This window comes from Salvelinus alpinus, chromosome 8 (genome assembly GCF_045679555.1).
Source record: "Salvelinus alpinus chromosome 8, SLU_Salpinus.1, whole genome shotgun sequence".
NCBI lineage: Eukaryota > Metazoa > Chordata > Actinopteri > Salmoniformes > Salmonidae > Salvelinus > Salvelinus alpinus.
In genome coordinates this window covers 37,419,866-37,435,413 of record NC_092093.1, presented here as the reverse complement: position 1 = coordinate 37,435,413, position 15,548 = coordinate 37,419,866, and the positions used below count along the sequence as shown (strand labels likewise).

General features: G+C 42.2%; 1 protein-coding gene across 1 annotated transcript; it reads left to right on the top strand.

The window, feature by feature from the left end:
• The first annotated feature begins 1,508 nt into the window (after window positions 1-1,508).
• LOC139582245 (xaa-Arg dipeptidase-like) lies at window positions 1,509-13,476 on the top strand. Its single transcript, XM_071412230.1, has 7 exons — window positions 1,509-2,325; window positions 5,810-5,958; window positions 6,478-6,620; window positions 6,818-6,972; window positions 9,869-10,004; window positions 10,142-10,249; window positions 12,865-13,476. Exons 1-7 carry the CDS (start codon window positions 1,912-1,914, stop codon window positions 13,053-13,055), a joined length of 1,296 nt encoding a protein of 431 aa, XP_071268331.1. The 5' UTR covers window positions 1,509-1,911; the 3' UTR covers window positions 13,056-13,476.
• Window positions 13,477-15,548: the final 2,072 nt, after the last annotated feature.

The window sequence follows — 15,548 nt, the reverse complement described above, 5'->3', positions numbered from 1 at the left end:
TCTGCACGCACAGTGAGGCGAACACTTTTGGAGGATGGCCTGGTGTCAAGAAGGGCAGCAAAGAAGCCACTTCTCTCCAGGAAAAACATCAGGGAAAGACTGATATTCTGCAAAAGGTACAGGGATTGGATGATGAATCCCCTTTCCGATTGTTTGGGGCATCCGGAAAAAAGCTTGTCTGGAGAAGACAAGGTGAGCTCTACCATCAGTCCTGTGTCATGTCAACAGTAAAGCATCCTGAGACCATTCATGTGTGGGGTTGCTTCTCAGCCAAGGGAGTGGGCTCACTCACAATTTTGCCTAAGAAAACAGCCATGAATAAAGAATGGTACCAACACATCCTCCGAGAGCAACTTCTCCCAACCATCCAGGAACAGTTTGGTGACGAACAATGCCTTTTCCAGCATGATGGAGCATCTTGCCATAAGGCAAAAGTGATAACTAAGTGGCTCGGGAAACAAAACATCGATATTTTGGCTCCATGGCCAGGAAACTCCCCAGACCTTAATCCCATTGAGAGCTTGTGGTCATCCCTCAAGAGGCAGGTGGACAAACAAAACCCCACAAATTCTGACAAACTCCAAGCATTGATTATGCAAGAATGGGCTGCCATCAGTCAGGATGTGACCCAGAAGTTAATTGACAGCATGCCAGGGTGGATTGCAGAGGTCTTGATAAAGAAGGCTCAACACTGCAAATATTGACTCTTTGCATCAACTTCATGTAATTGTCAATAAAAGCCTTTGACACTTATGAAATGCTTGTAATTATACTATACCATAGTAACATCTGACAAAATCTAAAGACACTGAAGCAGCAAACTTTGTGGAAATTAATATTTGTGTCATTCTCAACTTTTGGCCACGACTGTAGAGCTATTCTTCATGTAGGATAATATTTTTTATTTTGGGGGGGGGCAGATATGATAGCAAAATGTGTAGATTTGCAGAAAATTTGCTTTAAAACTGCAAATTCTTCTCTCAGTCCCATACTGAAATGTGTAGACTAGCAGGAAATTGACTTTAAACTGCCACATGTTCTCCCAGCCTCATGGCACAATGTGAACAAAATCACGAGATGCGCTATAAAATAGCAAAAAATTATCTCTGCCCCATGGCAAAAACTGAATTGCAGAAAATGTGCTTTAAAACGGCAACATGTTCACTTAGCCTCATTACAAAATGTATAGAATAGCATTATAAAACAGCACATTGTTCTCAATGCACCATGGCAAAATGTGTTGAAATGCAGTAAATTGGCTGATTTCCCCAAAAAACTGTCGGTGCCCCGGGCCCCAAATGCAGAAGTCCGGCCCTGGTGTAACATTCCCGTTATAAAACATAAACATGCCCTTTGACCAATATTTAAATTCCAACACTCCATTCAATCAGAGCAAATGAAGAGTTCCTACTGTGTCTGCAGTCCAGTGTTTAGTGCTGACTCAGTCGACTCGTTATAAATGGCTCGGGTGGCGCAGTGGTCTAGGGCGCCACCAGAGTCTCTGGGTTCGCGCCCAGGCTCTGTCGCAGCCGGCCGTGACCTGGAGGTCCGTGTGGCGACGCACAATTGGCCTAGCGTCGTCCGGGTTAGGGAGGGTTTGGCCAGTAGGGATATCCTTGTCTCATCGCGCTCCAGCGACTCCTGTGGCGGGCCGGGCGCAGTGCGCGCTAACCAAGGGGGCCAGGTGCACGGTGTTTCCTCCGACACATTGGTGCGGCTGGCTTCCGGGTTGGAGGCGCGCTGTGTTAATTAAGAAGCAGTGCTTGGTTGGGTTGTGCTTCGGAGGCTTCGTGGCTTTCAACCTTCGTCTCTCCCGAGCCCGTACGGGAGTTGTAGCGATGAGACAAGATAGTAATTACTAGCGATTGGATACCACGAAAATTGGGGCGAAAAGGGGATAAAAAATAAAAAATGGCTCAGCACACTACAGATACGCTCGTGGAGCTAAAACAAAAGGTTGGCAGTTGTATCGACGAAGCCAAAGACAGGCTTCATCGTCTTAGTAAAGACATATGGAGTTGCCCAGAACTCGCATATGAAGAAAGAAAGTCCCACGACAGGTTAGTTACATTTTTCTCAGAGGAGAAGGGGTGGACTGTGGACAGTCATTTTAAGCTCGAGACAGCATTCCGTGCCGTATGGGGACCTGTCGGTGGCAAGGAGAACAATAATGTCATAAATGTTGGTTTCTTGAGTGAATACGACGCACTGCCGGGCATTGGACATGCATGTGGCCATAACCTCATTGCGGAAATAGGAGCTGCTGCAGCGATCGGATTAAAAGCTTTGGTAGAACGCACACCCGATTTTCCCGTCCCTGTACAGGTAAAATGTTTGAAAATATATTTTACGTGCATGCTCACAGTTTCATGAAAATGTTGATGCAAACGGTTTAAAAATGAGAAAGTATGCCTACTGTTTTGCTTCATGATTTGTCAACTCTTGCACAATTTAGCAGTCCATATTGGAAGCAGGTTCACCGACATAACAGGTCGTGCGAGCCAGCCACAAAGCAAGTGCAAAGCACGCTCTCCACTTAACCTCCAGTGTTCATTGTAGTATTTAGTATTTTATTAGGATCCTCATTAGTTACTGCTAAAGCAGCAGCGATTTTTCCGGGGACCACTCAAAACAGAAAGAATGACATAATACATAACATTAATAGGCCTACAGCAAAAAGGACAGAATAAGAAGAATACACACTTTAGTACATTTATGCATTAGCATTCCATTCATAATCTTCTCATAACGGCAACACTGCAGCCATTTAATTTTCCCATATATTGCGATCCATTGCTTTACTGTTACAGGTCCTGATATCCTAATCTCACGGCACCAGTTGTTCTGTAAACACCATAGTGAATCTCTCACATTAGGAACCATCTGTGTCCTTTCTTCATAATCACGTGACTCATAGACACTACTGAATGCAAGTGCAACACCAGAAAATATGAAGGCAATACTTGTGTGGAGTTTCACTTTTCACTGAAGTCGTTAACTCCTGCTCAGTTTCCCTGTCGTGAACAGAGACACATATCATATCGAGTTGCACCTACATTTCACCCCTGCTATGTTCTCATGACGTGAACGCAGCAACCATGAATCGTATGGGGTTGCACGCACTCAGATAAATTCCCCCGCCGTGAATAAAGCAAAAGTGAAAACACCTCACTCCCGCCAGAGTTAAACAAGCAAAAACTCCTCACAGAAATGTTGCATCAGCCTACACCTAAACATTACCGATCTGACGGTAATGGGGCTCCCGAGTGGCGCAGCAGTCTACGGCACTGCATCTTAGTGCAAGAGGCGTCACTACAGACCTTTTTCCCGTAGGGAAACGCACAATTGGCCCAGCGTCGTCCGGGGTAGGCCGTCATTGTAAATAACAATTTGTTCTTAACTGGCTTGCCTAGTTAAACTTAAAAAATATGTGATGGAAATGAGTTGATTTTTCAGTCTGATCAACTGTAGTCTACTGTGATCAACTGTAGGCTACTGATTACAACCACAGCTGCATATTCTACAGGCATAGCTGTGCCTTGTCCCCCCATGCAAGGGTGAAGACATTTGTAATGTCTTTGTGTTAGGAGAAAATCGTTTTATCCTAACACAAACACATGGGCTATAAATACATCAAATCATTTTCTGAAAATGTGAATGTGATCGAATTTGGTTTATATTTAAACTTGGGTTGGCTAGGCTACCTTGACCTTTTCAAACCACAATTATTAAACAACACAACAGTGATGGCATAGACTGTGAATAACTTTTTAAATTGCAGTTGCATAGGCCTACACGATGTAAACCTGCATCATGCAAGCTCAGCCCTGTGAGTTCTATTGTCCAGTTGTTGTCTGTGTAAAGGAACCCCCCCCCCCCCCTTAGTCTAGTAAATATAATGAATATAAACAAGTTCAAGGTTGCTGCAGTTTGACACGGTTTTCATCCTCCCTAGGGTCAAGAGTTTTTCATAAACCATGTGATCTGATTAGAAAAACTCTGGTCCTGTCCTAGCCCACACAAAACCTTTTTTACAACTGATCAATCACTGTCATACCCGTTAGGGTCTGGATATATACCAGATCAGGAAAAACTCTGGGCCATGTTTTTGTTTTGCCACACCACCCTGGGACCTGTGGTGCCACCTCTGCCTGAGGGTGCGTGTTCTCCTCCTGGGAGTCTGCTGTTAGTCATTTAACATATTTATTGTAAAGAAACGGTACTGAGTGTGTTATATACTGTACACTCAGTGGCCAGTTTATTAGCTACTCAAACGTTCATGAAAATGGTTTGTTCCTACAGACATTGAGTCAAGTGGCCGTGGCTTGCTACATAAAGCAGGCAGACAGACAGACAGACATCGAGGCATTCAGTTACTGTTCGATTGAACATTAGAATGTGCAAAACAAGTGACCTAAGCAACTTTGAGCATGGTATGATCGTCGGTGCCATGCGCGCCAGTTCCAGGATCTCAGAAACTGGCGGGCTTCCTGGGTTTGTCAAGCACAACTGTGTCTAGGGTTTACAGAGAATGGTGCTTCAAACACAAAATATCCAGTCAGCTGTAGTCCTGTGGGCGAAAACAACTCTTTGATGAGAGAGGTCGAAGGAGAATGTGGCTGGTCTTAGACGATCCCGCTGGTGAAGAAGCCAGATGTGGAGGTCCTGGGCTGGCATGGTTACGTGTGGTTTGCGGCTGTGTAATGATCATGAATGTTTAATTAGCATCTTTATATGCCACTCCTGTCATGTGGAAGGATTATCTTGGCTAAATGCTCTCTAACAGGGATGTAAACAAGGATAAATGCTCACTAACAGGGATGTAAACACATTTGTGCACAAAATTGGAGAAATAAGCATTTTGTGCATATGGAACATTTCTGGGATCTTTTGACATTTTACATGTTGCATTTATATTTTTGTTCAGTATAGATGGGTGTATCTAATAAACTGGCCACTGAGTGTATATTAGAAGTGAGTCAAAATAGGCTGCCATTATGTTTTTTATTATGTACTAACCATGCTGTCACTGGTGTAGTGGAGGGTATATGCAGGGATATGCTGTATACCCACTTATTTTTCAGTGGGAATTGTGTAAACTCACATCTTAATCCCCACTGATACGCATCAAAGTAGTGTAGTGGAGGTATATGCTGTATCAATTAATAGGGCTGATAGAACAGATTGTAATGTTTAGCTTAAAATGTTGATAAACTATTATTTCTTCACATTTTAGGCGCAACAATGTACACACGGCAGTAGGCCTAAGCGTAAATGTTCAAAAATGCAATTTGCAGGAAAACACCGTTCTAAAATGCGCACCGCACATGCAAGCGGTTTCATCGACAGATATGGAAATATTCGTTATAAAGATGCAACAACTATCATGGGTTGCTAATATGACTAGGATAATGCCTTTGGCTGCTAGACAATGAAAGATCGTGGAAAGAAAACCAATAGAACAGGAGAACGCATATGAGGAAGTCTTTATAAAAATAATTGCCTATAAATATTGCTGGCTATTATCTCCACATGCAAATAAAAGCCTCACTCTGGGAAAGAAAATCAGCTCTGCATTGTTGCCACCTCACTGAAACCCCCAACTCTAGGGTAACCTCCCTTACACATCCAATAACCTGAAGCATCATTCTTGAGTGCATTGTAAAATAGGATGTGCATGAACCTAATGCTCATTTCATTTTGGTATCAGCCCTCTCATCTACAGTGTGCCATTTATTGGCTTGTAATAGCTCTGAAAAGGGTTAGAAGTTTTTCTGGACACATTGACCAGCCTACTCTTCCTCCACAGGTGACAGTGTTGGGAACCCCAGCAGAGGAGGATGGAGGGGGTAAAATCGACCTGATAAGGGAGAGGGCATTTGATGGCATGGACGTGGTATTCATGGCTCATCCCTCACAGGAGGATGCCTCCTGGCTGCCAGATGTGGCTGAACATGAGTAAGGTTATTTCAAGGGCTCACACACAAGTCTTTTGTTGGGAAACAATTGGGAAACATACACAATCTTTCATAATCCCACTTCTCATAGTTAATGGCTGCTAGAACGGATAACATATTAGGTAGAGATCCATGTTGTAGAGTGCAATCCATTGTTGGCAGAGAACCCCTTGTAAAATATGCATGAACTCTGTACTGGGGCCCCTAGCTGCATTGCAGAGTGCTATTTCAGGCTGCAGTCAGACCAGTTGCAACATGTGAGATACTGCTGATGAGTCTCAGAATAAACCAGACCAACGTCATGACTCTGAGGCCTAGGTCTTGTTTCTTATTTCATTACCAGTGAAAGGCATAAATTGATACACACTCAAAAATGTTGTAAGTGGTGCTGACTAATAGAATAGTAAACTTGTGTAAAAAAAATAATAATAATAATATTCAGATAGTCGCACACTCTAAATATGCTCCCAATATTTTATGGGTAAAGACCAACGTTTTGGCACAATTTTTCTATTTCCAGTGTCATAGTGAGATACCATGGCAAGGCATCTCATGCTGCAGCCTATCCCTGGGAAGGGGTCAACGCGCTGGACGCTGCTGTGCTTGCCTACAATAACCTTTCAGTGCTCAGACAGCAACTCAAGCCAGACTGGAGAATCCACGGTGAGGAACAGCTCAGTTAACATAAACACGTACTGCATGTTCCTCCTGATCTTGTCCTCAAGAGTAATATTTATTTCCACAATAACAACTTCAGAGGCATTTTAAACTCTACGCAGAAGGAATGGGAGGCCTAACCCTATGCAGCAAACATTTACCAAATATAGTTCTACATTGCTTCCTTGTGTGGTCCTGTGCAGGTATCATCAAGCATGGAGGGGTGAAACCCAACATCATCCCTGCCTACACAGAGCTGGAGTACTATCTCCGAACTCCCTCACGTAAAGATTTGCCCACCATCAAGGCCAAGGCTGAGATGTGTTTCAGATCCGCTGCCATGGCAACTGGCTGTGAAGTAAGCACAATGACAACATCACCACAAAGAAAAATAATAATTTAAGAGAAATATGTGAATAGCTTATCTTGTTGCGTGTCACACAAATTATTGTTATATTTAACAAATACATTTCCTCAACATAATTTTCCAGAGTAGGGTTTGGGTCAATTCTGAATTGAGTTGTGAATTAGTCTATAATTAAAATTAAATTATTGAATTTTAATTACATTCTAATTGGCCACACTCCACCGGAAGCAGAATTTTTTTATTGAATTTGATTGAAAGGAAGTAGAATTTAATTCAATGAAATTCATTGAAATTCAAATGGATAATTTATTGCATACATCATTACGCACATGTTTATTTTGACATCATGTATTGTTACCAATACTATGTTTAACATCTTGAAACATTTCATATTTAAAACTCATCCTCCTAAAGTGTATTTAAATCATTACAGTCCTCTGGAAAAATTCTAAGAACATTTTGTAGGTTGTCTGTAATAATTCATAATTCACTTACATAAAATATTAGGGGGGAAAAATAATTTCCCAGAATGCATTGGATCAAACACTCTAGAATTGAAGGGAGCAACCTAACATATCATAGCAAAAATACAAACAAAATCCTGTTTGGCATCTTTCAGTTATATAATCCAGTTTATATTTGAAATAATATCTATATTCTTTGCAGTAATAAGTGGCAAATGCTTTTGGAAAAATGTTTGAGACTCATATGTTTCATGTCGCTCTGGATAAGAGCGTCTGCTAAATGACTTAAATGTAAATGTAATGTCTCCATTGATTTCTTTGAATTGGTTTGAATTCAATTCTACTTCCTTCAATTCAAATTCAACATGCTAAGCAAGTGATGCATCCTTTTCCTAGTCTTTTAACTTGTGTAGGCTTTTTGAATGATATCCGCAAACACAAATATAATTGTGCCTTCAAAGTATTTATATTCCTTCACTTATTCCACATTTTGTTCTGTTAAAGCCTGAATTCAAAATAGATTAAATATATTTAGTTTTCCTCACCCATCTACACAATACCCCATAATCACAAAGTGAAAACATGTTTTTAGAAATTCTTTCAAAATCATTGAAAATAATTTACAGAAGTATTCACACCCCTGAGTCAATACTTTGTTGTAGATGCACCGTTAGCGTAAGTCTGTAAGAGCTTTGCACACCTGGATTGTACAATATTTGTCCATTATTCTTTAAAAAAATGTCATGCTCTGACAAGTCTTATTTTATTTTGATGATCATTCCTAAACAGCCATTTTCAAGTCTTGATTTTCAAGCCGATTTAAGTCAACTGTAACTAGGTCACTCAGGAACATTCAACGTCGTCTTTGTAAGCAACTCCAGTGTAGATTTCTTTTAGATTATTGTCCTTCTGAAAGATTCATTTGTCTCCCAGTGTCTGTTGGAAAGCAGACTGAACCAGGGTTTCCTCTAGGATTTTGCCTGCATTCAGTTTCTTTTTATCCCAAAAACTCCCTAGTCCTTGCCAATGACAAACATACCCATAACATGATGCAGCCACGACCATGCTTGAAAATATGAAGAGTGGTACTCAGTGTTGTGTTGGATTTGCCTCAATCATACCGCTTTGTATTCATTTCGTTGCTACATTTTTTGCAGTATTACTAAAGTGCCTTGTTGCAAACAGGATGCATGTTTTGGAATATTTTTATTCTGTAGAACAGGTGTGCCCAACCTTCTTTGATGTGAGATCTACTTTTTCATTTGCCAGCCTGATGAGATCTACCAGTCTCTAAATCTAAACCAACCAACAAAATGTATGAAACGCAACACACCACTGAGTATGGACCTGCTGCTATGATACCTATTTGATACGCATATATAATGTGGACCAATAACATGTTTTCCACAAATAAGTGCAACTATTTTAATTTCCTACCTTAGAGTGACTTTTGGCATTCGGTGGATACTAGTAGTTTTTCATTGTCAAGGCTGTAGCAGCTTGTTGCAAGTCTCATGCAGGCCACAAGGTGGTCATCAGTCATAGTAGATCTGTACTTAATGTGAGAAAATTCAGACTCAGAGGCAGGTTGATCCAAAAAGGGCTGATAAGTTGAGAGCACATCTTCTTATGTTAGGATACTTCTCCTCCAGCAGTATCTCCCAGAACTCTTCCTTCATCTCAGTGGTTGCCCTGGATTTCAGCTGAATGTCATTTTGAAGAGTGAGAATTTCAGTTTCTGCTATAGTTGTGTTCAACTGAACATGTGATCCCATTTTGGAGGCAATGACTTCCACATTTATGTCTGTGCCAAATGGAAAGCATATATGAGTGGCAATAGGCTCAAGTGATGCAAAGTAAGTTAAACGACTGTCAAACTCAGATACGATGCTCTGGACTTATTGAACACGGAAAGAGACCATGCAACTCATTATGCGATATGTTAAGCACATTTTTACTCCTGAATTTATTTAAGCTGGCCATAACAAAGAGTTTGAATACTTATTGACTCAAGACAATTAAGTTACAATTTTTTATTAATTACATTTTTTTTCTTCAAACCAAATTCCACTTTGACATTATGGTGTAGATCAGAGGCACAATCTCAATTGAATCCATTTAAAATTCAGGCTGTAACACAACAAAATGTAGAAAAAGTCAAGAGTTGTGAATACTTTCTGAAGGCACTGTATGTCATGACTGCGTTTTCACGAATTTGCTAATATAATCATCAAGCCTATTTAAAAGATTAGGGGACATGATACGGAAGTAAAGCGGAAGAGGCGGTTACTTTTACAGGATATTCAAATTCTGATTCCTGTTGGGTGTGGCCAATGAGTTGAATATAATTAAATTCAGATATTCCAAATTGACCCTAACCCTGATCCAAAGCGATTTACCCCAAAATATATATTTTTTTAAAGGTTGAACTGGAGTTCGCAAGGAATGCCTTTCACAACGTCCTGCGGAATCCCACCCTGCATGGGTTGTATGAGGTAAACGGCAAGGCTTTGGGGATGGAATTTACTACAGATGAAGAGGTCCTCAAAAACTCCTTTGGTAAGACAGCAACTCAGCTGTGCATCCATCACTGTGCTTTCCACGGGCCATATTGTGGTCAATGTTCTTGTTATGCAATGAAACTGTAATGCTGTAATGTAGAATGAAAGACCTTTGATTGTTTGTAATCTCCACAGGCTCCACAGACTTTGGCAATGTGTCTTTTATTGTACCTGGAATCCACCCTTACTTTTACATTGGCTCAGATGCTCTCAACCACACAGAGGAATACACCGTAGCTGCTGGTATGTCTTTATCATACACCTGAAATCAATTAGAAATGCAGTAGATACAGTGCATTCGGAAAGTATTCAGACCCCTTGACTTTTTCCACATTTTGTTACGTTACAGCCTTATTCTAAAATTGAATAAATCGTTTTTTGTTTTTTCCCCTCATCAATCTATACACAATACCCCGTAATGAAAAAGCCAAAACAGGTTTTCTGAAATTTTAGCAAATGTATTAAAAATAAAACACTGAAATATAACATTTACATAAGTATTCAGACTCTTTACTCAGTACTTTGTTGAAGCACCTTTGGCAGGGATTACAGCCTTGAGTCTTCTTGGGTATGACACTACAAGCTTGGCACACCTGTATTTGTAGAGTTTCTTCCATTCTTCTCTGAAAATTCTCTCAAGCTCTGTCAAGGTGGATTAGGGCCACTCAAGGACATTCAGAGACTTGTCCCGAAATGCAGGAGTGGCTGTCTTGGCTGTGCGCTTAGGGTCGTTGTCCTGTTGGAAGGTGAACCTTCGCTAGAGTCTGAGGTCCTAGGCACTCTGGAACAGGTTTTCATCAAGTATCTCTCTGTACTTTGCTCCATTCATCTTTCCCTCGATCCTGACTAGTCACCCAGTCCCTGCCGCTGAAAAACATCCCCACAGCATGATGCTGCCACCACCATTCTTCGTCACCGTAGGGATGGTGCCAGCTGTCCTCCAGATCTGACGCTTGGCATTCAGGCCAAAGAGTTCAATCTTGGTTTCATCAGTCCAGAGAATCTTGTTTCTCATGGTCTGAGTCCTAGCAAGCTATCATGTGCCTTTTACTGAGGAGTGGCTTCCGTCTGGCCACTCTACCATAAAGACCTGATTGGTGGAGTGTTGCAGAGATAGTTGTCCTTCTGGAAGGTTCTCCAATCTCCACAGAGGAACTCTGGAGCTCTATTAGAGTGACCATCAGGTTCTTGGTCATCTCCCTGACCAAGGCACTTCTCCCCCGATTGCTCAGTTTGGCTCCGCGGTCAGCTCTAGGAAGTTGGTGGTGCCAAACTTCTTTAATTTAAGAATGATGGAGGCCACTGTGTTCTTGGGGACCTTCAATGTTGCCATTCCCCAGATCTGTACCGCGACTCAATCCTGTCTCGGAGCTCTACGGACAATTCCTTTGACCTCATGTCTTGGTTTTTGCTCTGACATGCACTGTCAACTGTGGGACCTTATATAGACAGGTGTGCCTTTTTCAAATCATGTCCAATCAATGGAATTTACCACAGGTGGACTCCAATCAAGTTGTAGAAACATCTTAAGGATGATCAATGGAAACAGGATGCACCTGAGCTAAATTTTGAGTCTCATAGCAAAGGGTCTGAATACTAAAGTAATTAAGGTATATATATATTTTTTTTTTTTATAAATCTGCAAACATTTCAAAAAAACTGTTTTTGCTTTGTCATTATGGGGTATTGTGTGTAGATTGATGAGGGAAACAAATCATTGAATCAATTTTAGAGTCTGTAACGTATCAAAATGTGGAAAAGGGGAAGGGGTCTGAATACTTTCTGAATGAGCTGTAGTTATTATTAGATAGATAAAAGTAGTTTTTCCCCCAGTTCAGTTCAGTAAGTCTTTATTGTCCCAGAAGGGCAATTTGAGTGCAGCATAAAAATAAAAATCTGTATAAAACATAAACAGGTTTGCCTACCCGTCTTACAGTAACTGTCCAGTGAAAATATAGGTACAGTACCAGTCAAAAGTTTGGACACCAAGGGTTTTTCTTTATTTGTACTTTTTCTACATTTTAGAATAATAGTGAAGACATCAAAACTATGAAATAACACATGGAATCATGTAGTAACCAAAAAAGTGTGTAACACTCTTGATGCCAAGTGTGCAAAGAGTGTCTTACTTGAATTTGTGAAGCATTTATTTGGGCTGCAACTTCTGAGGCTTGTAACTCTAATGAACGTATCCTCTGCAGCAGAGGTAACTCTGGGTCTTCTTTTCCTGTGGCGGTCCTCATGAGAACCCGTTTCATCATAGCGCTTGATGGTTTTTGTGACTGCACTTGAAGAAACTTTCAAAGTTCTTGAAATTTTCCATATTGACTGACCTTCATGCCTTGAAGTAATGATGAATTGTCATTTCTCTTTGCTTTTTTGAGCTGTTCTTGCCATAAAATGGACTTGGTCTTTTACCAAATAGGGCTATCTTCTGTATACCACCCCTACCTTGTCACAACACAACTGATTTGCTCAATTGCATTAAGAAGGAAAGAAATTCCACAAATTAACTTTTAACAAGGCACACCTGTTAATTGAAATGCATTCCATGTGACTACCTCATGAAGCTGGATGAGAGAATGCCAAGAGTGTGTAAAGCTGTCATCAAGGCAAAGGGTGGCTATTTGAAGAATCTCAACATTTTTGTTGGTTACTACATGATTCCATATGTGTTATTTCATAGTTTTGATGTCTTCACTATTATTCTACAATGTAGAAAATAGTACAAATAAAGAAAAACCTTGCAATGAGTAGGTGTGTCCAAACTTTTGACTGGTACTGTATATTATGTAATATAGTATTCAATAATTTTCCACATAGGCTTACTTGTGTGTGTCTCTGAATCCATCGTCTAGGTGATGATAAAGCTCAGTTCTACACCCTGCGGGTGGCCAAGGCCCTGGCCATGACAGCACTGGATGTGCTGCTGTGCCCAGAGCTGCTGCAGAGAGCCAGAGAGGAGTTAAAGGAGGCTAACCTAAAGGAGGAGCGGGCCCTGAGAGGGGCCTCAGAGGCCAAACATTGTGGAGGGGCAGCCCAGCACTGAACCACATACTGTATACTAACAGTAGGCTCTGGCAGATAGTCTACCATGTCATCTCCTGCCCACCTGATTCAACCAATCAACTTCATGATCTCATTTAAATGAATTAGCTAACTTAGTGCGGAGCTAGAACAAAACCCTGTGATCTGTAGCTCTCTATTGACCAACGTTTGTGTTCACTGATCTTTCTGGTCAACGGTAACCATAATAGAGTGAAATACTACTGACCCACAGGTCAGTTTTGATATTCCAACAGCTGATGATGGGCTATTGATTGGAGGAAAATCTTAATAAACTTGATATTCAGCCATTCAATAGGCCCTAAAAGCACTATTTGGTGCTTCTACCAAAGATATGAGCCTCTGTTATGTGTGAGCACTTGAATTGTTATTATCATTACATTATAAAAACACTCATTACATTTTGTAAAGCCTTTTTTTTGTAGGATATACCTTTCCAGGCTTTGATTGAAATTAGGCTTAATTCCAAGCAGATGTCATATCAATGTGGCATTGGAAAAGCAGGTACAATTTAAAATACTTTGCTCGCCTGATCACTGGGCTCAAAGAACCAATCACACAATGTCTGTTGGAGACAGACAGGTCTCCTTATAAGGCGCCATTCGCCCGCCCACTGGTCATTCTCGCCTATCTTCCTTGCGGAAGAGACTATGCTCACTAAAGCTGTCTTCCGCATGACTAGATCACTGTCTTCCTACTAAACTGTTCTCAAGCGAACAGTGAGGTTAACACTGCCAAACGTGGGGCCTCAGCTCCTGTCGATGGTGTTGAGTACTGAACAAAAGCAAAGTTTTGTTTTGAGTATACAGCTAGCTATCGAGACTTGGTTAGCCCACGCCGCAAGGCTCGCTGGAAAGTTAGCTAAACACACCAGCAATACTACCTGCAAAAGTAACATTGCTAGCTCCCGTCTCTTGTCTAGCTAGCTTCAAAGCTAGCTAAAAACACTACAACGGGCTAGCTCTCGCCGAGTAACATGCTCAGTCAGCACTCACTTTCCCGTGCACCCTGTGCACAGTATGGACTTTCCAAAGACCGCCCTCAAGTGAAGGCTGTGTAGAGCAGTCCCTTCGTGGGCCCTATCACCCTTACAGCCTGCAGGCGAGGAGGCTTCCCCGCAACCTCAACCCACATGGGTGGAGGTAGCAGAGAGTTACCCAAAGGACCTCAAACCGCTGTTTGATGAGCTTGCAGCGGGGAAAGGGGAAGGGGACCTTGTCATCGACAAGTTTGATGGCGAGGAAATTACTGGCATCTTCCCAGAGGAAGAAGAGGGGGAAGAGGAAGCCCCAGGCTTGAGGCCCTCTTCCTACCTCAGCGGAGCTAGGATACCCAATGACAGATTCGGACTTATCAGGGAGACCAGCACTGCTCTCCCTGAAGCATTTCACCGCCTCCATATTCCATAAGGTCTAAATATCTGCGGCACGTTCTGTATGGGCATTGAACGTAACGTCCCTGCTGTTGGCTTACCAGGCCAATTTGTTGCTAGAGATAGGCAATATCTTAGGCAAAGGCACAGTCATCCAGTACCTATGGGACGAGATCTGTCATTGCAGATCTCAACCTCCGGGCCTCCAGAGTCGTCATACAAGGTTGTGGGCGCGCCATGAGCCTTGCGGTGGTGGAGCCTTGTGGCTCAACTTGTCCAGCCTCTCGGACAAGGAAAAGGCAGATTTCCTCCATAGTCCTATCACACCGAAGGAACTGTTTAGGCCTTCTGTCGCCATCATAACCGATACACAAGAACTTCGTACGGTAGGCGAAGCCTTTAACTTCTGCTTGGCCCTCAGATCTGGGTAACGTGGTAACCCGGTCTCCCCTTCCATGAGCCAAGGCCTTGCGGTAGGGAGAGGGCAACACGCTGGCACCAGGATTGTCTGCAACGCAAAACCCTCAGCAATGCAGCAGGCTGCGAACCCTTAGTTCGACTCTCCTAACAGAGGCCTACGGTGGAAGCGGTCCTTCGCTGCTGCCTCATCGAGGTCCCGCCCACTTAATTCCCTCGGGGAAAGAAGGGACGTCCGACCTAGGGGTACGTCTCCAGCGGCAGTGAGGGGCATCCAACAGTTCACTTCGTGTCCTGACCTGCCTCCTCCCGGGTGGAGCACTTCTTTTTTTAAGAGATGAATTTGTTCAAAACCGTTGTCTTTCTCTCTCTTTGAGTCTACTACTCACCACACATTTAGCCACTGCAGTGCTAGCTAGCTGTAGCTTATATTTTCAGTACTATATTCATTCTCTGATCTTTTGATTGGGTGGACAACATGTCAGTTCATGCCGCAAAAGCTCTGATGGGTTTGGTGATGTCCTCCATTAGTTGTCATAATTACTGTGTAAGTCTATGGAAGAGGGTGAGAACCATAAGCCGCCTAGGTTTTCTATTGAAGACAATGTACCCAGAGGAGGACAGAAGCTAGCTGTCCTCCGGCTACACCATGGTGCTACACTACAGAGTGCTGCTGAGGCTACTGTA

Coding starts and splice junctions, on each gene's coding strand:
- LOC139582245 (XM_071412230.1), top strand. CDS start 1,912: ATGGCTCAGCACACTACAGATACGCTCGTGGAGCTAAAACAAAAGGTT. Junction 5,959..6,477: donor CCAGATGTGGCTGAACATGA/GTAAGGTTATTT, acceptor TTCTATTTCCAG/TGTCATAGTGAGATACCATG. Junction 6,973..9,868: donor CCATGGCAACTGGCTGTGAA/GTAAGCACAATG, acceptor ATTTTTTTAAAG/GTTGAACTGGAGTTCGCAAG.